The 26549-nt window shown below is 33.3% G+C and overlaps 1 protein-coding gene and 1 pseudogene across 1 annotated transcript in view; both read right to left on the reverse strand.

Moving 5' to 3' along the window:
- Positions 1–26549, reverse strand: part of LOC145267065 (protein unc-79 homolog) — a gene marked incomplete in the record, with an annotated part of 244654 nt that overhangs the window by 146738 nt on the left and 71367 nt on the right. The window contains 6 exon segments of the mRNA XM_080123020.1: positions 31–212; positions 2253–2410; positions 8035–8183; positions 11531–11655; positions 16437–16722; positions 21763–22044. Of these exon segments, the coding sequence (XP_079979146.1) occupies positions 31–212; positions 2253–2410; positions 8035–8183; positions 11531–11655; positions 16437–16722; positions 21763–22044 (1182 nt within the window).
- LOC145267309 (U2 spliceosomal RNA) lies at positions 23306–23439 on the reverse strand (annotated as a pseudogene).

The raw sequence follows: 26549 nt of genomic DNA on the forward strand, positions 1-26549 counted from the left end.
CCACAAGCCATGTTAATATTTTGAACTTACTCTGATCGCTGACGGCTTGATAGTTTCTAAATAAATGATTGTCCGCTGCGATACAGCTGTGTTTAAGTCTTCGAGGGATCCGATGAGGTAGCAGAAAGCGTGGGAAAGTGCCGTCTGGATAACTTGGTTGTTATGAATGGCGTCAGCATTTAACAGACGACAAATCACAACAACTTTTTCGACTAAAAACAAAAAAATACAAGAAAAAACTCTTTTAATGATAATGAAAAGATGCTTGTACTTTTGTCAAAAAAAAAAAAAATCAAAGATAAAATGCAAAAAAGAATCATATATAATATAAATCTCACCTGTCTGTTTAAATGTATGTATGTATGTTTGTATATCTGCCTAAAACTTTCGACAGAGGCGATGCATTTTCACAAGATCGGTATTGTTTTGAAGCTCAACCCTTCAGACGACAAATATCGAAAAATTGGCTAAAATATGAATTCCTTCAGCCTAAACTGGGCACTTTTCTACAGAGATGGGGCGCATTTTTTTGCCGATATTTTCAAAAGTCATCCTCTCTTTTTGATTGACTAGCCTTAATTTAAACCTTCGCCACTTCCGCTTTGGCCATGGAGGCAACGGCAAAGACGTTACATTTTTTTTATCACATGACTTTCCTCCTTTGCAGTACGGGTTTGAGCCTGCCTGCCAACTACCACATTTTTTTTTTTTGCTCAACACACACCTCTAAACACCCGGGCAATGCCGGGCACCCAGGCTAGTCTATAATATAAATCTCAAATGTCTATTTATATGTATGTATGTTTTTATGTCTCACTAAAACTTTTCTCAGCAGACCGGTACCATCTACTATTTGGTCAGTTGTGTACAAATCCCAAGAGCGATAGGAGCCTTCTATAATGTCTGAAAGTGACACAATGTTCAATGAGTAGATGAGAGATGCGCCACTGTACAACTCATGCTCTCTACCGATCCAAGTTATGACAACAGGACCATTGCTAGAACTCTAAAATGCATTATTAGATTGCCACAAATAACAGGGATGTACCCAGGGTGATGAAAACAAAATTTGCTGCCATATTTATGATCTTTAGTGTGGTTTCAAGTAAGGACCACATTATGCCACCTCACATCTTCGGAGTCGGTTTGAAAGTCAACACCAAAGTGTATTTGGATGAGTATGGTGATTCCCTGGTGTAATTAAGTGGCTGCTGGGTGTGGCAGCAGACTCACAAGTCCAAACTTTGTACCCTTCTCTCACTGGCCCCCCTCTTTCTCTGACCTGAACCTGCTGAACTACTTCATTTAGTCATATATTAGGAACATCACCAACATGACCTCCCACAACACTAAAACCAGCCTGATCGCCGCCATCCGCCAAGCTTCAGCTGGCGCTTATAGAAAAGACATGCTCCCAGTTCTGGACCCATATCAAGTTGGTGATTGAGGCTGAAAGAGGCTACATTGAATAGATATCAGCTCTACTACATAATCAAGTTAGCTGAATTGATTTTTTTTCAATAAAAGTTTTAAAATAAATCTGTAGTGTCGTTTTCTTTAGGGTGACACTTATCATTCCATCCTGTATTATTTTTTTAGTATCTTTTAGTATTTCTTTTATTTAAACACGGCATGTGAAACTGTTATTTAATTTCTCATAATTTGGTTGTTACTTCGCCTAATTTGTATTTCTTCCTTTTTTAGTAGTATTTTCATGCTCACTATCCTTTCTATTCTGTAAGTTTATTAAGTCTACAACTCCCAAATTTTTACTCTTGGTCTATGCCTTCATTTTGTATTTAAATGTTTCTGAAGCAATGTTTTTCTATTCCTTTTCAGTTTTGTCTTTGCCGATGACCAATATACCTGTGCATAAAATAAACCTCAGAGACTTGATTGTCGATCAGAGTTTATGCTAACTGTTAAAATTTTGCGCACATTTCCATGAAATACATGCACCCTGGAGATAGTATAAGTAATATTCATTATATTTATTTGAATAATTTTTCAGTAAATTATGATATTAAAGATGTTTATTTTATTTATTTAAAAAAAAAAAATAAGCATTTTTACTGCAATAAGAAAGAGAAGATACAAGTGTCATAACCTTGAAGCAATTACAGAGATATATAAAAATAGGATAATAAAATTACAAATTAAGAAAGATTTTGGTTATTTCTCTTTATTATTTTTTATATTACATCTGCTAATCATATGCACACCACTGTCAAAGAATATCCTAAAATTCTTACCGGCAGCAAATCTTATTTTCCAGTCATCTGATCCAAAATCCGTTTCAACCATGTGCCAAATGACATCAGCCCCTGTTGGGAGGGTCAGGACATGTAATATTAAGGGGACACAAATTGATGCCAATTGGGAATGTTCAGCTTCTGTTAATTTCCAGAGACTGGAATGATAAATTAGACAAAGTTTTACTTATTATTTTTTTTAAATCAAGAAAATAATCGATTGTAAATTATATTAAATCATTTTTGAACTGAAAGGCTACCTGTTCTTTTTATATACACGAGCAGTTCAGCATGACTTTGCTTGAGCCCTATGTATCGTTCATAACTTTATGCGCATATATATATATATATATATATATATATATATATATATATATATATTAAAACGTTTGACTTCTGTTCAGGTAACTTACATCTAAAATTTCAAGTGTTTAGACCCAAAATTGGCGGAGGAGTTTGGTAGAGTCTGCAAAGGTCAACTCTTTCAACTTTGACTTCTTAGTAGCCAAATTTTCGCCCAAAAACTGATTAAAAACTTGCTGCATGTCTGAATACCCTTTTTTGTAAAATTTCAAATGTTTAGACCCAAAATTGGCCGAATAGTTTGCTAGAGACCGCAAAGGTTAAATCTTTTGAACTTCGACACTTTGGCAACCAAATTTTCGGCCAAAAACCGATTAAAAAGCTTGCCCTATGTCTGAATACACTTTATGGAAAATTTCAAGTGTTTAGATCAAAAATTAGCTGAAAAGTCAAAAATTTTTTAACTTTGACCCCAATTTTGACCCCTTAACATTTGTTTTGGGCTCAAATCAAGTTAAAAAGTTTGATCCATATCCAAGTAACCTACATCTAAAATTTCAAGTGTTTAAGCCGAAAATTGACGGAGGAGTTTGGTAGAGTTTTCAAAGATCAAATCATTGAACTTTGACCCCTTGACAGTCAAATTTCTGACAGAAAACCGATTAAAAAGGTTACTCCTTATGTCAAATCTGTTTAAAAAGATACTCCTTATGTCAAATCTTGAGTCTGTAGACTGAAAATTGATAAAGTAGTTTGGTAGGGAAATGTACACACACACAGACAATTTTATGTTTTATTGTAAGACAGCTTTAACATAATCCAGCAGGATGTAGCGGTAATCAATTTAATAATGACACGGATTTATGACCTGTTTCAAGTTCGAATCTAGTTCGTTCCACAAAAACCATTTTCACTTTAGATGTTAGCAGCGTTCACATTGTCCCTCCTGTGAGTAACTAATATCTTTCTTGAAAGAATCCCGACTAAAAATATATCAGGGAAACCAATGCCAACAATACAATCTTTGGATACCTATGATATGACGATGAAGGAAATAATCCAGTAATTTAAAATATATATATTATGGCTCATTATATGAGTTAAAATAAACATTACCTTGGAACAGCTGTAAAATCTATGACGTGAAAAGAATGATTTTATTTTTTGTTTTTTAAAACGAAACGCGTGTTAGAAAGCAAAACATGTGGTGTGTTTATGAAGTGGAATGAATGCGTGTGTTTTTTATTAATATATATGCTATGTTAATGAAGTGGAATGAATGCATGTTTTTTTTAATTAATATATATGCTATGTTTATGAAGTGGAATGAATGCATGTTTTTTTTTATTGATATATATGCTATGTTTATGAAGTGGAATGAATGCGTATGTTTTTTTTATTAATATATATGCTATATTTATGAAGTGGAATAAATGTGTGTGTGTTTTTTTTATTAATATATATGCTATGTTTATGAAGTGGAATGAATGCATGTGTTTTTTTTTATTAATATATATGCTATGTTTATGAAGTGGAATGAATGCGTGTGTTTTTTTTATTAATATATATGCTATGTTTATGAAGTGGAATGAATGCATGTTTTTTTTTATTAATATATATGCTATGTTTATGAAGTGGAATAAATGTGTGTGCGTTTTTTTTTTATTAATATATATGCTATGTGCAAAAGTTTTGTTTGGACTACATATCATGACTTCTAGCATATATGTTTCGCATGAAAAAAAAACATAAAAAACAAAATCATACTTTTCACATCATAGACGTATTACATATTTGCAAATATTGACTCCTATGTTTTTCTTCAAATCAGTAATCTTGAGAAAGTCTTAAAATAAAGACAAAACATTGATGATTATATAAACAATTTTTAGCTTTTCCTTTTTCCATATATATATATATATATATATATATATATATATATATATACAGAAAATAATAATTACATATATAAATTGATACGTTTTGAATGCTGAAAACAATGCATTTCTTTTTTTTTTATATAAACAAATTTATTTGTTTATATCAGATATATTTCGATGCTAAACATCCTTATCGATGAAGAGTCTGTTTTTCTTCTTTTTTCTTTTTCTTGATCGCATGGTGGAATTTTACGTGCGATGATCTTGGTAATGGCTCGATATTTAAAAATAAAGAAATAAAAACATTGAGCCATTACAACGACTATTGGACTACTACCAATATGCGGAGCATCGAAATATATCTGATATAAGCAAATAAATCTGTTTATATATATAAAAAAAATGTGTTGTTTTTAGCATTCAAAATGTATTCATTTATATACATAATTATTTTCAATTAACACAACACTTCAAGTGCAGGTAAAGAAGAAAAAAAAAAATTTCTTTCCTTATTTCAATTTGGCAAGGCTGGCGCGACACCCCAGCTGATGATTGTTTTTATTTTTTTATTTTTAAATATCAAGCCATTACCAAGACCATCAGACTACTACCAACACTCTCGCATGTAGAATTCCACCATGCAGTCAGGAAAAAGAAAAAAACAGACTCTTCATTGATAAGGATGCACCTGGTGTTGCCCGATCGTAAAAAAAATAAAATAATAAAATAGAATGGGACTTGAGTGCCATCAGTCAGAAGTGAAACCATATCCAAAAATAAAAATAAGTATTATGGTATCTGTTCAATGCACAATTAGGGATTAATAAGGATTAGTATTTAATGCAAAAAATTAACATGAATTTAATCATATTCACTCATCAATTCGGCATAAAACACTCAATTTGTCAATGAGCTATGACTTTTACCCATTTTTAATGGACTAAAACGTCCAGTACATATTTATATCTTTGTCTGTCTATCTGTCCATTTTATTTTTTTTTAGAAATTGCCGAGTCGATTTGGCTAAAATTTTATATGGACCTTTGTTATGATAAGGTGCAGCAAATTAAGTATTATGGTAGCTGTTCAATGCACACTTAGGGATTAGTCACCACAATACTATTCAAATATATTTTCTCCACATCAGAGTTCTCATCCTCCTCCATCGACTTACACTTCTTGTACGCAAACTTGTCCGACCATAAATAATAAGCGATTCATCACCAAACAAAACAGAAAATTCTTACACAGAATGAGATTACCACCACAATCATCATCACAGACTATAGGAGACAAGAGTCAAGTAACAGCAAAGAGTCAACTTGTATTTGGCTATGTAACATTATACAGGGTGGAATTATAAAATTGTCGCCCTAGAAAAGACGACATGATTCCATTTCCGTTTGATGAAAACAGGTTTTCTTTGTTTGCTGCAGACTATCTAATAGTTAGCCAGTTGTGTATAAATCCCAAGAGCGATAGGAGTCTTCTATCATGTCTGAAAGTGACACAATGTTCAATGAGCAAGATTGGAGATGTGTCGTTGTACAACTCATGCTCTCTACCGATCCAAGTTATGACAACAGAACCATTGCCAGCACCTTCAAAATGCATCGCGGGATTGCCACAGATAACAGGGATATGCCCAGGGTTATGAAAACAAAGTTTCTGACAACGGTTATGGTCTTTAGTGTGGGCCACATCATGCCACCTCACATCTTCAAAGTCAGCTTGAAAGTCAACACCAAAGTGTACCTGGATATGCTGAAGAGTGTGGCGCTTGTGGAAAAGGCATGCTCCCAGTTCGGACCCGTATCGAGCTGGTGATTGAGGCTGAAGGCGGCTACATTGAATAGATTTCAGCTCTACTACAAAATAAAGTTAACTGAATTGATTTTTTCAATAAAAGTTTTAAAATAAAGTTGTAATGTTGTTTTCTTTAGGGCGACAATTTTATCATTCCACCCTGTATAAATAATCATCACCATCGTAACATTGTACACACGCGGGACCCAACACGTTGTAGCAGAGTACATCACAACAAAATACAAGTAATAACTCGACTCACTTTTTCATGTTGTAACAACAACATTTATTTCTGGGTACTTTCCCCAAATAAAATGTGATCGTGCTCCTTCTCTCTGACCTCTGTCTTCTCGAACGTCGTAGTCAGTTTGCGTACGTCACTTCGGACACAGCTTAGCTTTTGCATACACACATCTGCGCTCTATTACGTCATCATATTCTATGACTCTGAAGATTCTATTGTTGGCATTGGTTACCCGGATATTTTTCTAGTTAGAATTCTTTCTAGAAAGACACTGAGGATTACATGAAGGTGGTTAATAGTATTCTGGCCAACGCCGGAATTATTGCTGGTTGTCCGCACACACATATGGAGCTGGGTGCACACATGCAAATATTGTTGACAACTCTTCAAAACAAGAAATGTCATCAGAAATCATAACATTGGAAAGAATGTATAAAGGACTAGGAATTCAACATTCTTTAGATGACCAAGTTTTTCGAAAATGTAAATAACCACTTGGAATACGGCTTTGATTGACACTTGAGAGATGTGTTGGTAAACAAATGGAGTTTGGAAAAAGACAGAAGAAAAAAGACAGCAGAGGAAGCCGACCTGGTCATCAGTCGTCAACAAGCCACTTGCCACTGAACATCTCTTTCTCTCTCTCTCCTTCACTCTATAGCATACTGTGGAAGTATTATTGAGAGAATAAAATTGTCACTTTTTTATATACCCCAAATTGACAGTATTTGTTATATACATTTGCCAAGCATTTTGTCACATGATTTATGAATACATAGACGACACGGTTAAAAACAACAGAACTACAGCATAACATAAAGGCTGCCAACATCCTGAGTGAAAGTGATTTTTGTGTAACAAAGTACCTATTTACTATGCCTCCCCACGGGACAGAGTTAGACACCAGGGTCGTTTTTTAACGTGGAGAAAAGGTACAAAAATAAAAATTGTCTCAGTCCTGAAGGATTTCTCCTCCACCGAAAGAGAACAAGAAATGGAAGTGCAGCATCTGAAGAACAGATACTACACTTTGATGGTGTTTATTTGCTCCCCCACCGAGCAAATTAGGCACAAGCCCGATTTTTAATGTGAGGAGTGAAGGGAGGGGGAAGGGAAAAAGGGGACCAGCTCCCGAGAGGTGGGAAATGGGAGCTGGTTAATGGTCAGGCATGTGGGGTTGCCCCCACATCTGGTCTTTGCTAGTCATAGCTAGTCATAGCTTGCAGCATCTGCCGGAACAGATACTACACTTTGAGATATTAAATCTTTTATTCATGTTAAAAAATACAGAAAAAAAATCAACGATGAACAAAAAACTTAGGCACATGGCCAACTCAAAAGGGGGGATTTTGGGGGTCGTTGGTCATCCTACACTTTGATCTTGACCAATTGTGTAACAAAGACAAAGTAGATTCGAATTTGGAACATCCAGATCGTCAGTTCGTCATTAACCACTAGACAACTATCACCTCCCACTATGAGAGATTCACAGACAGAAAATACATAAACAAATCAAAAACGAAAGGTAAAGAAAAGGGAAAATTCTTACGCAGGCATCAGTTTTTTACTGAGCGTATATTTGATAAAATCCTGGTGACTCTGAACACTGTAAGTAAGTGATTCACCATGTAGAACGAGGTATTTTAAGCTGGTCAGTAGATAAAAACTGGCATCTACGTCAGGATCAGAACACAAACACTACAAAAAGAAAAACAGATTTTTTTTTTTTAAATAGAGAAAAAAATAAACAAAAAAAGAAAAAAAACATCCAAAGTGGGTTTTTATTATCTGCTCTCATTTTAGGAGTTATTTTCACACAAGAAAATCCAACCTAAAGTGGGGTTTGTACTATGCTTTGATTTTGGGTATTATTTTCACACACACACACACACACACAAAAAAAAAAAAATTCAACCTAAAGTGGTGTTTGTATTATTTATTTTAATATTTGGTGTTATTTTCACCCAAAAAAAAACATCCAACCTAAAGTGGGGTTTTTATTATTTCTTTTAATTTTTGGTTTTATTTTCACAAAAAAACAAAAAAAAAACAACCTAAGTGGGGTTGGCATTATTTCTTTTGATTTTGGGTGTTATTTTCACAGAAAAAAAGAAATTATATATATATATATATATATATATATATATATAAATATATATATATATAAATATATATATATATATATAAATATATATATATATATTTATATATATTTATATATATATATATATTTATATATATATATATTTATATATATTTATATATATATATATATTTATATATATATATATTTATATATATATATATATATATATATATTTATATATAAATATATATATATATATATATATAAATATATATATATATATATATATATAAATATATATATATATAAATATATATATATATATAAATATATATAAATATATATATATATAAATATATATATAAATATATATATATATAAATATATATATATATATAAATATATATAAATATATATATATATATAAATATATATAAATATATATATATATATAAATATATATATATATAAATATATATATATATATATAAATATATATATATATAAATATATATATATATAAATATATATATATATAAATATATATATATATATATATATAAATATATATATATATAAATATATATATATATATAAATATATATATATATATATATATATATAAATATATATATATATAAATATATATATATATAAATATATATATATATAAATATATATATATATATATATAAATATATATATATATAAATATATATATATATAAATATATATATATATAAATATATATATATATAAATATATATATATATAAATATATATATATATAAATATATATATATATATATATATATATATATATATATATTATATATATATATATATATATATATATATAAATCGAACCTAAAGTGGGGTTTATATTATTTCTTTTGATTTTTTGTTTTATTTTCACAAAAAAAAAATCTAACTTAAAGTAGGGTTTGCATCATTTCTTTTGATTTATTTCTTTCTTTTTTTTTTTTTTTTTTACACGGTGGTCACCACTTATCAAGGCCCGGAAGCCACTCAGGGATAAGGGTTATTGCAAGTATAGTACGTTAGTGTGGAGATATAATGAAGTGTTTACTTTAGAGGGCGGTTCATTAACAATTTGTTCACGTTGGACTTGAAGACATCCAAGTTGCAGTCAGGTGGGAAGCAGGCAGATGGAACAGAGTTCCACAGGCGTGCTTTTGATTTAATGTATTATTTTCACAAAAGAAACAAAACATCCAACCTAAAGTGAGGGTTGTATAATTTCTTTTGATTTTGGTGTTATTTTCACAAAAAGAAAAAAACAGATTTTGCTTTCGAATTTGGAAAAAATAAGCAACAAAAAAAAAAAAAATATATACCTATAGCAGGATTTGTATCATTTTCTCATCTTTGGTGTTATTTTCTTAACACTAAAGCTGTTATATTGCAAGAGAATGCAACATATTGCATATTGCATACTAGAATATTAGTCGAACTGTTAAGAATGGAAACGACTAACAATAAAAAAATATATATTATTTGGGTTATTCAAACTACTGTTCTCATTTTGAGTGTTATTTTGTTGAAATAACTTCAGTCGCCGATTTTTCCTTTCCAAAAAAAATAAATTTGTTCTTGCTACAGTTGCTTCCTGGTTAACTTCATTTCCTTTCTTTCTCCCCCGCCCCTTCCACTTCTCACATTTTTCTCCTCATTACATGACCTGTAAACATGTGACTCAGGTTTGGTATAAAAGTTCAGTCAATCTTTATGGAGTCTCTCTTTCAGATGCCACCTGAAGGTAAGTTCGTTAATGTTGTCATTTTTACGTATAGCTACATAAGGCGCTTGCTTCTTTGATGACTATCACAATTTTCACAAACTTTCAGCTGATTTAATCTCCAACCTTCTTCAGGTTTATATTGTTAAACTTGGGAATGTTTCTGTCGAACTCTAGAATCTGCAAGGAATTTTGAACAGAACCCTTTATTTAATCTAGAGAGGTAGCATGCTCTTGTTCTGTCACCCATGACAGGATAGAAGTCCTAAGTTATTCACAATTGTATTCTGAGTATCACCCGCTCTGAGGATTGAACCTTCAACCTCCAGAAGAGTGTAAAAAAAAAAAAAAAAACTACTTCATCAAATTAACTGAAATTTTTTTCAGAGAACTTCATTCCATAACAGATATGTACAATATAATTATTTTTTTATATTTTCATTTTGATTAAACTGTACAAGTGCTGTTCTCCGATTCCAACATGTCGAACGGAATACTTTACCATACCAAAGCAGCACTCACTCTAGGCATTTTGAACTGCCTTCCTCCAAAGGAGAAAGATTCATCAGAATATCAAATTAATAAACGGTCCTCCATTGTTTGTATATCCTCATCAAGGGGAGATAACAATGCTAGGTTTTTGCAGTTCTTGCATGGAGGTGTTGACTTCCTCCTACGTAGAGCACCTGGTATTCTCAAATATTGACCCATCCGGTACTAGGCAGGCTCAATATTTTTTGACTTTGGTGATCTAAAGAGAACTGGTATATCAATGCGTTTATGCTATATGTCGGACAGAACAGCCATGCATAGCCAACAAGATGCAAGTTTGTTTTTGATCAACTCTGACTACTTAATGTTGAAAAAAAAAAAACACTTAACTAAGCAAAGACAGTCCGTACGTTATAATTTTAATAAAGGGGATACATTACAATGGAACTGCTTCCTTACAAACTACAACATGTTCATTGCTGACATTTATAATTAAAAACAATGAACAGTCATTTCTTGATTTTGTCCTTTCCAGAATGTATAATACGAATACAAACACTTACATTTTTTGATCAAAACAACAAAAATGATATTCATAAGTGGAGTTTCTCATAACAGAAAAAGCTTCTCATAGACAAGCGATCACTCATCTAAGAATTGGTATGGAAATTAAAGATTAAAACTAAAAGAAAAAGAGAAACTCGTTACCTGCACGAGAGAGCTGTAGAGTTGTAGATAGACAGGCATGCCTGCCATATAAAACTCATGTTTTGGACTTGGCTGTAAATGTGGAGGGGTTTTATCATGACCACTGCTGCTACTAGAATCACTGGCTGAAAAAGTAATGTTTTAAATAAGAAATAATATTAGGCTTTAATTTCATATGACGTCGGACAATGGATAACGTTAAAACAAATAGTTCAAATGAAAGTTAGAAGTGGGTCAAGTAATTTTTATTACATTTTTTTTTTTAATACATTTACACCCCAAACAAGGCACATTGCCACTTTGATGTAGGGGGTTACTATCAAGGACATAAGCTACAGGGGTACTATGTAGGGAGTTGGGCAGCAAGATGTCGGTTCACATTACACTTGAACTTCTGCATATCAGTAAAGTTGGTGAAGCAGGGATCCGGAAGGCAATTCCCAAGTTTAGTGGTTCTGGGGAAGAAACTACTGGAGTAAAAAGCTCTGTTACATCTAGGGATCTCTACTGTGAAGGGGTGGGATTTAGCTGCTTGTCGGGTTTGTCGAGGGGTATTTACATTGAGGGGGTACAAGTGCTTGCAGTTCGTCAGAGCATTCACCATTAAAGTATTTGTAGAACAGGCAGAGGAATGCAATATTTCGTCGATGGGACAGAGGCTGAAGCTTAGATGACAGTTCAGGACCTATCAGGTTGGCGACTCTCTTTTGAACCTTGTCTAGGAGCGAGAGACCAGCAGATGCACCAACCTAAATATAACAACAATACTCCATACATGGGCGAATGGTGGCTTTATAGAGGTACAGGATACTTTTGGGCATTAGTAGCTTTATATACTTAATTTAAATGATACTTGAATAACTGGCTATAACAGAAACAAATTGGCAAAAAAAAAGTTTTAAATAAGAAACAATAATGGGCATTAATTTTATATGATGTCAATCATTGGGCAATTATAAAACAAATAGTTCAAATGATTCTGAAAGTGGGTCAAGTAATTCAAATGATACTACAATCACTGGTTGAAAAAGAGATAAATCGACAAAAAAAAAGTAGCACTTGTGCACTAGTGCGAAGGTACAATTATTTTGGTTTTCGACATGAGGAAAGTACATAGCAGTGGTAGACAAGCACAATTTCAAGACCAAATTGAAAATCTCACAATAATAAATGCATGTTTTTTTTTTTATTTCAAATAGATTTCAGAAAATTATAATAACACAAAATACAGTATTTTAAACACATATTTCCCCTACTTTATCTGTGCCTAAACCTAAATGTAGATTCCATTAACAAAGCTTCTTTCTTAGAACTGCACACCTGTGGAACTCTCTTTCATTTCCCTGCTTTCCAGCTGACTACAATATGGTCGTCTTCAAATCCAATGTAAATAAGTTTTTGATGAGCTGTTCCCTTAAGTAATCCATTTTACCAAATTTCCACTACTAACGATTACTACGATATTATCTCATTAACTACTGTACACTCATTAACCCTTATCCTTGAGTAGTCTCCAGGCCTTGATAAGTGGTGATTTCTTTGTAAAGAAAAAGAGATTAAAAAAAATTTTTGTAATAAAGCCAGAATTATGAAATTTTCAAATGCATGTTTTATTTATTTGTTGAGAAAATTTTTGTTACACATTTCTTGATTAAAAATAAATATAAGAAACTTATAAACACAAAATAGAGTTTTCTGCTCGATGTACACTTGTCTGCCTCTGCTATGTCTCAACTAAAAACAAAAAAAAAAAAATGTACCTTCGCACTAGTGCTCAAGTGCCAAAAAAGGTTTTAAATAAGAAACAATAATGGGTGTTAATTTTATATGACAATGGACAATGATAAAACGAATAGTTCAAATGATTCTGAAAGTGGGTCAAGTCATTTGAATGATACTAGAATCACTGCCTAAAAAAGAGATGAATCAACATAAAAAGGCAGTTTTTTAACTACCTAGCAGGGAAACCCAATGTTGCCCGGGATTGAATGATGATGATGAACGAATGTTCACACTCTCATATTTTTATTATCGTCAAAATTGGTGAAATCACCCATTTTTCAATCAAATCGATTGTTTGCATTGTGACTCATCGTGGTGCACAAGGAGAAAGTTTCACGTGTCTCCTCACAGTAACTTAGTCCGCAATAGATTGTAGTCTACATTGCACCATAGAAAATCTACTGTTGATTTTATAAAACTATTTTTACATGTAATAGCTTGAATTAAAGTTTAAAATGTAAAAGTTCAAGTATCATGGTTCAAATGCGCTGATTATGCCATATATAACCTCTTCCATAGAGCAACATAAAACAAAGCAAAAAAGACAAAACAACATCGACGTACATTAGAGCGTATCACTGAAACGGCAAAAATGCTTTCTACTTTTGGTAACTCTTTAGAGGGGATCTTAGCAACATCTTGCGGGCAAGTATATTTCATGGGAGGAGTAAATAAAAATGGTAATAGTAGTAGTGGTATGAGTACAAAGTTAGACACAGGGTCGGTTTTTAACGTGGGGGGTATATAACTCTGCATAAAAGAGGCACTCCTGGGCGGGGGAGCAAGTAAATAAGAACAAAATAAGAATAGTAGTAATAGTAGTATAGTAGTCGTAGTATATCTTTTTGTTAACAGTAGTAGTACTAGTTAAAGCTGTTTCAGAAGTAGAAAATAAAGAGTCAGCAAATTTTTTTAAGGCAAACCTCTGTCGATGATGCTTCCGTAGGTGCATCAGAAATTTTGTGAAAAATATTGAATAATTCCACCCCGTCTTTCCAAGCTTATAACTACTCGAAAAATGTAATTCAAGCCCTCATTTTTTTTTTTTTTTCAATTAAAGGAGCAAGGATCAAGGTTTCGTTAAAAAAAATACAACAAAAAACAAAACAACGTGGTTTTTTTAAAAAAAAGGTTTTAAACTTCAGACTTTACAGGTAAATTTCTAAAAAACACTACTTTTTTTTTGTTTTAAATTTGAATATATTATTTATTGAACTTTTATCTTCAATTTGTGATATATAACACTTTAGTGAGTAAATTAATTATTTACTTTTTAACAGATATTTCAAAATGGGAGGCTTGAATTAATTCGACCCCCTGTCTTTCCAAGCTTATAACTACTCGAAAAATGTAATTCAAGCCCTCATTTTTTTTTTTCAATTAAAGGAGCAAGGACCAATGTTTCATTAAAAAAAAAACCCAAAAAAAAACAAAACAAACAACATGTTTTTTAAAAAAAAAAAAGGTTTTAAATGTCGGACTTTACAGGTAAATTTCTAAAAAACACTTCTTTTTTTGTTTTAAATTTGAATATATTATTTATTGATCTTTTATCTTCAATTTGTGATACATAGCACTTTGGTGAGTAAATTAATTATTTACTTTTTAACAGATATTTCAAAATGGGAGGCTTGAATTAATTCGACCCCCTGTCTTTCCAAGCTTATAGCTACTCGAAAAATGTAATTCAAGCCCTAATTTTTTTTCAATTAAAGGAGCAAGGACCAAGGTTTCATTTAAAAAAAAAAACAAAAGAAAAAACAAACAACATGGTTTTTTAAAAAAAGGTTTTAAACTTCGGACTTTACAGGTAAATTTCTAAAAAACACTACTTTTATTTTGTTTTAAATTTGAATATATTATTTATTGATCTTTTATCTTCAATTTGTGATATATAAAACTTTGGTGAGTAAATTAATTCTTTACTTTTTAATAAACACTTGAAAATGAGGCAGGGGGCGTGAATTAAAAAAAAAACAACGTTTGTCTAAAATATTATATTTGGTTCATTGGAAAGAGCATAAAATTTCACATTGACCCTGAAAATATTGTAAACATTGAATCAATAGAAAAATTTTGATAGATTTTTAAAGTTTAAAAATTGAAAAATACTGAGCTCGTAAAATTCAATTAATTTCATTACTGTTTTTTAAAAAAATTAAAAAAATATTTCTATTACTTTAAAAACAACTTTAATAGTTTATTTTGGAAGTATAATCCATAAAGAAAATAAACAACCCACTTTTAAAAGAGAAATTACGAGTTTTTTTATATTTTATTCACAGTTTTGTGTTAGGGGTGTCAAAAATTCCTACAAAAATTCTGATACACCTAATACTTCCGTTCAGTCTCCAAAGACAATGGATTGCCCCCTGTAAAGGGAATTGCATGTGTAATTGTGAGGCAAGGGTTGCGCAATCTCTAACTCCACCTCTCCTGAATCGAAACTGCTTAAGTCCTGTAGTCCAATGAACCACAAGCCCTTGCAACCTTTCAAATGTAAATACACCCAACAAACCCGACAAGCAGCAAAATCCCACCCCTACACAGTAGATATCCCTAGGTGTAAGAAGACCTTCTACTCTAATAGTTTTTTTCCCTAGAACTGCTAGACTTTGGAATTCCCTTCTGGGTTCCTGCTTCCCCAACTGTACTGACATGCAGAAGTTCAAGTGTAATTTGAACAGACATCTTGCTACTCAACTCCCTACAACTTATGTCCCCCGGTAGTAGCCCCCTACATCAAAGTGGCACTGTGCCTTGCTTGGGCTGAAAAATGGAATAAAAAAAACATTAAAAAAAAAAAAAAACTGGAAACAATGCTGAGAAAAGTGAATCGCACAATCAGCGTGTCATTTTCACAATGTTTTGATTACTGTAACCTCCAGCCTTCTTCAGGTGTATCTTATCAAACTCAAGAATGTTTCTGGTGAACTCAGGGAAATTTAATTCTCATTGTGGACAACCTGGAATTCCCAAATGGTCACCCATTTTAGTACTAATCAGGTTCAATGTTGCTTAACTTTTGTGATCTAACAGGAACCAGCGTGTCAACCTGATTATGCCGTATATAACTTCCTCCGTAGAGAAACATAAAAAAAAGAACAAAACAAAATCGACGTACCTTTAGAGTGTATCGTTGAAACGGCAGAAATATTTTCTACTTTTGGTAACTCTTTAGAGGGGATCTTAGCAACATCTCGCGGGCAAATATATTCCAGCATTTTCGCAGACATCTGATACCACATCGCAATGTTTTGGCAGTAGAGACAATTAAGCGACTCCTGTTCATCATTGCAGGTATGAGTGCCGTCCCATGGTCCATTAAGCATCGTCGCCAAAAGGTGCATCAACTGCTGACTGGTGTCGTTATAAATGCCCAAATTACGTGGCGCTTCTTGCAGTTCCAACTAAAATGCAAAAATAAAATAAAAAGTCATTACCAAATCAGTACTTTTATTTTTTACTTTAGGGTGGCAAAGTAAGGAAGATAACTTGTCTCATAAAAACTTACTGCTTGGAGATTCTATGAACTGAAGTGGACATAATTTTTGTATGAGCTCAAGTAGATATTTTTTTAAACTTTAGGGTGGCAAAGTAAGGAAGACAACTTGTCTCATAAAAACTTACTGTTTGGAGATTCTATGAACTGATGTGGACATAATTTTTGTGTGAGCTCAAGTAGATATTTTTTTAAACTTTAGGGTGGCAAAGTAAGAAAGACAACTTGTCTCATAAAAACTTACTGTTTGGAGATTCTATGAACTGAAGTGGACATAATTTTTGTGTGAGCTCAAGTAGATATTTTTTTAAACTTTAGGGTGGCAAAGTAAGGAAGACAACTTGCCTCATAAAAACTTACCGATCAGCTAAAGTGGACATAATTTTTTGTTTTATCTCATAAAAGAGATCAGAGAGTCAATCAGCTGAAGTAGACATTTTGATTTTTTTTTTACTTTAGACTGGCAAAGTAAGGAGGATAACTTATCTCATAAAATCTGATTGACTAGAAAGTCTCTCAGCTGAAGTTGACATAACTTCTATATGATCTCAAGTGATTTGCTTTCTCAGCATTAAACCTCGCTTTTAAGAGGTAGACTTTTTTTTCCCAAAATAGCATCTCATTTGCTAGGTGGTAGAATCTTGAGTTTTTTTTTTTTAATGTTCTTCCTTTGAAGATTGTAATTCTGGGTATGGGGCAGCCAAACCAGCTGTCAACATTGCTCTGCTTTTTATTGAAAGCAACCGAGAGCTCTTTTTATTATCCTTGTTGTTCCCTTAAATGCAACTGTCTGGATCTCTTTTACACTTGGTCCACCAGGAATATTAGGTAGGACTTCAGGTTCTACTTCATAAAGCTTGAGTCAGATTAGGGTTAGGTATGTTCTTTGTAACATACATGCATTGCAATTATGTTTCTGAATTTTTGAGATGAGGATTGGTTATTTGTATTATTTGGATTCTTCGGACTACTGTTCTCATCTTGAGAGTCATTTTCACAATGTTTCGATCAATGTAACTTCAGACCTTCAGGTGTACGAACTCAAGGATGTTTCTGTCAAACTCAGGAATTTCAATCCTCAGTGTGGGTGACCGAAAAATACGATTGCGAATTACTCAGGACCTCTATCCAGTCATGGCTGACAGAACGAGAGCATGCTACCCCCATGAAGTAACTAAAAGGTTCTGTTCAAAATTCTGTCCAAATATTAGAGTTTGACAAAAGCATTTCCGAGTTCAACAAGATACACCTGAAGAAGATCGGAGGTTACATCGACCAAAATGTTGTGAAAATGACACTCAAGATGAGAACAGTAGTCCAAAGAAGTCAAATTATACAAATACATTGCAATCTATGCACACAATTATACTGATATCAGTGAACTAATATCTTTTAAAATGATAGCTTTCTTCAGTCTTGACAGACTATGGATACCCACTGTAAGGTTGCCTACACATGGAAATTTTGTCGCTATAGTCGCTCAATCTCCAGCCACATCTATCTCTCCTGACTCGGCGTTGTTAAATACCAGTGGCAAGTGGAGGCTCAGGACGACTGGAAACAATGCTAAGATAAGCAGAGAACACATACAGCTCCTAGAATTCTCAAATGGTCACCCATCTGATATTACAGAGGAGATGGAATTGCAAATGGCAGAGGTAGTTCTGGAGAGGACAATCGGCTGTCTGGACTTGCAAAGATAACGTCAATAAAAGCCGAACCCAGGAAGTCAAGGCAATGATGTCAAAGAAGTTCAAAATGAGGGATGCAGAATTCCCGGGGATTTGGTATTAGTGAGACTGCCTGAGATTTCAGATAATAAAAAAAAAGCGTGGAGGAATGTTCTGATACCATCCGCCCCAATAAAAAGAGAGACAGCACACAACTGAGGGAAGAAGTGACCACTGGAAGAAAGTGAACACATTATATCTGCCATTTTGCACACATACCACAACCACCACTTTGTGACCCATCCTTGCTGTCAGTATTGTCACTGGAGAATAAACATTGTTTCTAATCATTTAACTTAATCATTATTAAACGTACAAGAGACTTTTTTTTAATTTATGTCTGATTATGGAGGCACGCATAATTGTACGGATTCAAACAACCAACGACTAGCGATCCGGCTAACCTTATGAATAACGCAACATCGATACTAGCCAGGCTCAGTGTTGCTTAACTTCTGTGATCTGACAAGAACTGGTGTGTCAACATGATTATGCTGTACAAGTTTTTAAAGTATGCATAAAATATATACAACAATAACAAAGAATATTAAGCAAACACTAAAAGACAAACATGCGTGTGCTTTGATGTCTGCGGATATTAATGGTTTTTGATATGAACGCCTGTGATTTCACCTGACATTTATACGGAACTACAGAATTCAACACCAGGACCTGTCTAAACAGCAATTTTTAAATAAGAACTTTAACAACTCAAAAGAACTTGTTAAAATAAAAACAGTATTTGAAAAACTAAATATTAAAAGGATGATAACTCATCACTTTACAACCAATGAATTACACCCCCCCACCCTCTCCCTATCACACTTTGAAAAATTATATAAACTGCACGTGGTTAAAATAAGAAAATATATAAAAAAAGCAACAACTAATAAATTTAAATAATTGTTTATAAAACATTGGTATTGCTTTTTTTTGTCTTTACTAATGTGTGACCATTTATGAAAGCACAGAGGCCACTCAAGGATAAGTGTAAAAGAGATAATCGCCTCTACTCGCCTCCTCAAGAAGATAAAAACCAATAGATGGGACGAATAGAAGATTACTTAAAAAGAATTGATTATCCAAAAGAACAGCTCAACAACTATTTGTTCACATTAGACTTTAAGATGACTATATTGTAGTCATCTGGGAAGCAGACTCATAGTATATTGTTTCATAGATAGGATGTCCTAAGAATGAAACTTTGTTCATGGAAATTTTATTTGGTTTTTGGTAAGAAGTAAAAAAAGGAGAGAGAAAGAGAGAAAAAAATTCATTGCAGTGGTTGTAGCTAGACGAGTTCCCACTGTGAAACTTTGTTCATGGAAATTTTAACCACTAGCAATAATTTCCCCGACTCTCTAATGCTGCCCAAATCTAGACGCAGATTCCATGAACAAAGCTTCTTTTTTAGAGCTGCTCACCTGTGGAACTCTGTTCTGCAAGTTTGCTTTCCAGCTGACTACAACATAGTCGTCTTCAAGTCTAATTTAAACAAGTTCTTGTTGAGCCCTCCCCTTAATCAAGTTATAGCTACCACTAATGATTATTATGCCATTGTCCTGGTGATCACCGTCCACTCTTTAACCCTTATCCCTGAGTGGGCCTTGATAAGTGGTGACCTCCTTGTAAAAAAAAAAAAAAAAAAAAATGTATTGCTTTTTATCTTTATTGATGTGTGACCATTTATCAAGGCAGAGAGGCTACTCAAGGATAAGTGTTAAAACGATTCTTAGTTGCACTATGATCACCTCTGCTTGCCTACACAAGAAGATCAAAACCAATGGGTGAGACAGATATAAGATTACTTAAAAAGAATTGATTATCCAAGAGAGCAGCTCAACAAGTATTTGTTCACATTAGACTTTAAAATGATCAAGTTTTAGTCATCTAGCAACACTGGTGACGAATCACACCCGGAAGAAGCATATGATGCAACACTAGACAAGGCAGCAACCATGAAGACAGTAAAAAAAATCTTGTATCAACATCTACATTTATCTTATTTGATTTATTAATTACACATAAATAAAAAAACATTACACCCCCTCCAACCAGATACTTATGTGATACCACGTGATCTCAACTGACAGGCTGCCGACTCCAAATGTTGTGTATGCTGTAAATTTTTCATTCATTTTCTTATCTTCTTATGGCTGTATCGTCTTGTTCACACTGGTAACCAACGATGGGGATGCACTGGTCCACAAGTGTAAAAATAAAAGCGAACAAACACAGGAAAAGCACAGACGCTGATGTTTCATATATATGTCAAAGTGTGTGTTTCCAAATGCTATGGTTCGCATGTACGCAAGCCGTGTCAGTCACTTGCCATCACTTCATCTTCCCATCTCCCTTGGGAACCTTCGAACGACCAACTGCCCTTAGCTGTATCCAAAATCCAACAGTCCACCTTAGAGTTCAGGTCTCAATTAACTTAGTGTCTGACTGACCCCACCCCCATAAAGTATCGTTTCTATTGTTTGATCCTTAGTCCATTGTTCAGTCCTTTTGCCATCGCCATCCATCACACCCTAATTTAAACTTTACCCTTAATTCTCTTTATATGCGTTGAACAAATTCTTATTCATTATCTATTGATAAGTTCTTTTATTACTCGCTAAACCCACTTCCTTTTCTTGCTTCAACTAAGCATCCGACTGAATCCTTCCCCTCAAGTGCCGTTCCTATAGTTTGATTCTTAGTCCATTGTTCAGTCCTTTTGCTATCGTTGTTTGTCACACCCTAATTTAAATCGTACCCTCATTTCTCTTTGCATTAAGAACAAATTCTTATTCATTGTCTATTGATAAATTATTACTCACTAAACCTACTTCCATTTCTTTTGTCATTTATCCTTTGACATTTTCCTACCTCTCCAGCACTCAAGCCGTATCCAAAATCCAACTGTCCATCTCAGTGTTCAAGTCTCAACTAACTTAGCATCTGACTGACCCCCGGCCCTCATCAAGTGTCGTTCCTATTATTCCCCTGGCTCATTGTTCTCTACCTATCAGTCATTTGGTCACCCAGTCACTCGTCACACCCTGTATTAAACCCTACCCTTATTTCTCTTTACATTAAGAACAAATTCCTCTCCATTGTCTATTGATAAATTATTACTCGCTAAACCTACTTCCTTTTCTTTTGTCATTTATCCATCGTTCTTTTCCTACCCCACTCAACGAACATAGGGTCACTCTTTAAACAAACCTTACCTGTTTTAAAAGGATATCCAACATCATAAGGAAACATGGCAGATGTAGCTCCGTTTCTCTGTCAAAAAGGTCGACGGTCTCGTGCATCGTCTTGGAGCGCTCGGGGCTTAGGTGGGGCAAATAATCCTCGACTGGAGATGCTGGGGAAAGAAGAGACTGGGAGACGCCATCTCTCCCCACAGAGGCTTTCGCAGGGTCAGAACGATGCAAAAATTCCACTCCATTCTTAAACATTTTGAGAAGTAAGTGGATGGGAATGATGATATCTAAAGACGACAACACCTGGAAAATTGAAAAACACATTTAATTACATGGCAAACAGCTAGCCATCTTAAGCGGGTTAAACAGGCTTCCACTGAGGGAGGAAGTGTCTAGGGAATATCAAATTTACAAGTGATCCTCAGTCGCATGTATATACGAGGCAAATATTAGTCCGTGTTATTAAAAAATTCTTTTAAATTATTTTCAATCAATTTTAATATTTAATCCTGGTCACTATTTTATTTTTGATTAGTCATCTATATATATAAAAGGCAAAAATCGGTGTGTATGTATGTATGTATGTATGTTTGTTTGTAACGCTAAAACTTTTGAAAGACGGAACCAGAGTTGACAAATTTGGTATCATATTGCACCTTGATCACCCGGATGACAAATATCGAAATTTCACGTCAAACGGACCAGTAGAAAGGGGTCAACTGATCGTTTTTCTCCTAGGGGGGCCCCCCAAAAAACCTGTCATTTTAACGTTATTCAATACGTGTCACGTGACGTGACGTCAGCTCAAACTTTTGACAGACACAACCAAAGTTGACAAATTATGTATCATATTGAACCTTGATCACCCGCATGACAAATATCGAAATTCCACACCAAACGGACCATTAAAAGGGGGTGAACTGATCATTTCTCTCCTAGGGGGGCCCCCAAAAAAACCTGTCATTTTAATGTTAATATTACATAATCCAAAAACGCTTAGTCATGTCACGTGACGTGACGTCAACATCCAGTAATGGCGAACAAATGTAAACAAACACTTTGTTTTACCGATACTTTTGTAATTTCTCTTCTGCTTTGTTCTAGAGATTATTAAACTCCATGACAATGTCTCCAACGTATTTAACTGGTTAAAAATAGTATTTATACAAGAGTTTTAACGAAAAATATCAGGAAAAAATGTACAGGAATAAAAAAAAATTCAGCTTTCAAAATATTCGTCGATAAAAAAACCGATCTTTATATTTACGCTAGCCATTTTGTATATTACCACGTGACCTGCTATCTCTTAAACTGGAGGGGGGGGATCCACTTGAATCCAACAAAACCAGTAATTTTTTTTTTCTATTATATATACATCATTTTCTATAAAATTAAGTGTAGACTTTATAATTAAAACAAAAAATGTTATTCATACTAAAAAAAAAAAACGCTTAGTCATGTCACGTGACGTGACGTCAACATCCACTAATGGCGAACAATTATACCTATTTATTATGCCTCCCCACGGGACAGTTAGACACCAGGGTCGTTTTTTAACGTGGAGAAAAGGTACAAAAATAAAAATTGTCTCAGTCGTGGAGGATTTCTCCTCCACCGAAAGAGAACAAGAAATAGAAGTGCAGCATCTGAAGAACAGATACTACACTTTGATCTTGACCAAAAGGCCAAGAATGCGAACAATTGTAAATAACAACTTTTTTCACAAAACCAACACCGTCTTTCTTTTTTTTCTCTCTCTTTCTCTCTCTCACCCACTTACTCTTCCCTCTCTCTCACCCTCTTTCTCTTGACGTCACACCACTGTTAAACTGTGGGGGGGGGAACACATTCCCAGGCATTATCTCCTATAGATGCACATTTTATTAGAAATTCAGCTTTCAAAATATTAGACGATAATAAAAATATAAAACCAACACCCTCTTTCTCTTTTCTCTCTCTCTCACCAACTTACTCTTCTCTCTCTCTCACCCTCTTTCTCTTGACCTCCTACTACTGTTAAACTGTGTGTGTGTGTGGGGGGGGGAAGAGGCAGCTTGAAAACCAACAAAAACAGTGCACAGTTTCCCAAGCATTTGGGGTGGGAAGGGGGGGAAGAAGCCGAGCGCACAGTTTCGTGTGAGAGAGAGAGAGAACAATTCTCAACCTATATACTCAACAAATTTTTTATCTACAGATTTGAAAGTTTGTATATAGGGTATTCAGACATATGGAAATATATCTAGCATAATCTATCTATTATATCTATAAAAGTGAAAATGTGTGTGTGTGTGAGGTAGCCAGAGAGAGAGAGAGAGAGAGAGAGACAACAATTCTCAACCTATATATTCAATACATTTTTTATCTACAGATTTGAAAATTTGTATATAGGGTATTCAGACATATGGAAATATATCTAGCATAATCTATCTATTATATCTATAAAAGTGAAAATGTGTGTGTGTGTGTGTGTGTATGCGTAAGAGAGAGAGAGAACAATTCTCAACCTATATACTCAACGTATTTTTATCTACGGATTTTAAACTTTGTATATAGGGTATTCAGACATATAGAAATATATCTAGCATAATCTATACATTATATCTATAAAAGTGAGAATGTGAGTGTGTGAGAGAGAGAGAACAATTCTCAACCTATATATTCAACAAATTTTTTACCTACAGATTTGAAAATTTGTATATTAGGTATTCAGACATATGGAAATATATCTAGCATAATCGATCTATTATATCTATAAAAGTCAGAATGTTTGCGTGTGGTTGTGTGTGTAAGGTTGCGAGAGAGAGAGAGAGAACAATTCTCAACCTATCTATTCAATAAATTTGTTATCTACAGATTTGACCATTTGTATATAGGGTATTCAGACATATGGAAATATATCCAGCATAATCTATCTATTATATCCATAAAAGTGAGAATGTGTGCGTGAGAGAGAGAGAGAGTGAGAGAGAGAGTAAGTACAATTCTCACCCTATATATTCAACAAATTTTTTATCTACCGATTATAAAATTTGTATATAGGGTATTCAGACATATGGAAATATATCTAGCATAATCTATCTATTATATCTAGAAAAGTGAGAATGTGTGTGAAAGAGAGAGAGAGAAGAGAGAGAGAGAGAACAATTCTCAACCTATATATTCAACTAATTTTTATGTACAGATCTGAAAATTTGTATACAGGGTATTCAGACATATGGAAATATATCTAGCATAATCTATTATATCTATAAAAGGTAGAATGTGTGTGTGTGTTTGTGAGTGAGTGAGTGAGTGAGAGAGAGAGAGAGAACAATTCTCAACCTATATACTCAACAAATTTTGTATCTACAGATTTGATAATTTGTATATAGGGTATTCAGACATATAGAAATATATCTAGCATAATCTATCTATTATATCTATAAAAGTGAGAATGTGTGTGAAAGAGAGAGAGAGAGAACAATTCTCAACCTATATATTCAACAAATTCTATCTTTACAGATTTGAAAATTTGTATATAGGGTATTCAGACATTTGGAAATATATCTAGCATAATCTATTATATCTATAAAAGTGAGAATGTGTGTGTGAGAGAGAGAGAAAGAACAATTCTCAACCTATATACTCAACAAATTTTTTATCTACAGATTTAAAAATTTGTATATAGGGTATTCAGACATCTAGAAATATATCTAGCATAACCTATCTATTATATCTATAAAATGACCATGTGTGTGTGTGTGAGAGAGAGAGAGAGAGTCAGAGAGAGAGAGAGAACAATTTTCAGCTTGTGTGTGTGTGAGAAAGAGAGAGAGAGAAAGAGAGGAAGGAAAATTCTCACCCTATATATTCAACAAATTTTTTATCTACATATTAGAAAATTTGGATATAGGGTATTCAGACGTATGGAAATATATCTAGCATAATCTATCTATTATATCTATAAAAGTGAGAATGTGTGTGTGAGAGAGAGAGAAAGAGAGAGAGAGAGAACAATTCTCAACCTATATATTCAACTAATTTTTTATCTACAGATTTGAAAATGTGTATATTGGGTATTCAGACATATGTAAATATATCTGGCATAATCTATGTATTATATCTATAAAAGTGTGAATGTGAGTGATGGAAAGAGCAAAAAATTCTCAACCTATATAACCTATAAAAGTGAGAATATGTGTGAGAGAGAGAGAGAGAGAGAACAATTCTCAACCTATATATTCCACACATTTTTGGGCACAGATTTGGAAATTTGTATATAGGGTAGGCAGACATATAGAAATATATCTAGCATAATCTATCTATTATATCTATAAAAGTGAGAACTTGTGTGTGTGTGTGTGTGTGAGAGAGAGAGAGAACAATTCTTAACCTACATACTCAACAAATTTTTTACCTACAGTTTATAAAATTTGTATATAGGGTATTCAGACATATGGAAATATATCTAGCATAATCTATCTATTATAACTACAAAAGTTAGAATGTGTGTGTGAGAGAGAGAGAGAACAATTCTAAACCTATATATTCAACAAATTTTTTATCTACAGATTTGAAACTTTGTATATAGGGTATTCAGACATATGGAAATATATCTAGCATAATCTATCTATTTTATCTATAAAAGTGAGAATGCGTGTGTGTGAGATAGCGAGAGAGAGAGAGAGAAAAAGAGAGAGATAAAAATTCTCAACCTATACATTCAACAAATTTTTTATCCACAGATTTGAACATTTGTATATAGGGTGTTCAGACATATAGAAATATATCTAGCATAATCTATCTATTATATGTATAAAAGTGAGAAT

The sequence above is a fragment of the Euprymna scolopes genome, chromosome 42 (genome assembly GCF_053919585.1).
Source record: "Euprymna scolopes isolate OS-2025 chromosome 42, ASM5391958v1, whole genome shotgun sequence".
Lineage (NCBI taxonomy): Eukaryota > Metazoa > Mollusca > Cephalopoda > Sepiida > Sepiolidae > Euprymna > Euprymna scolopes.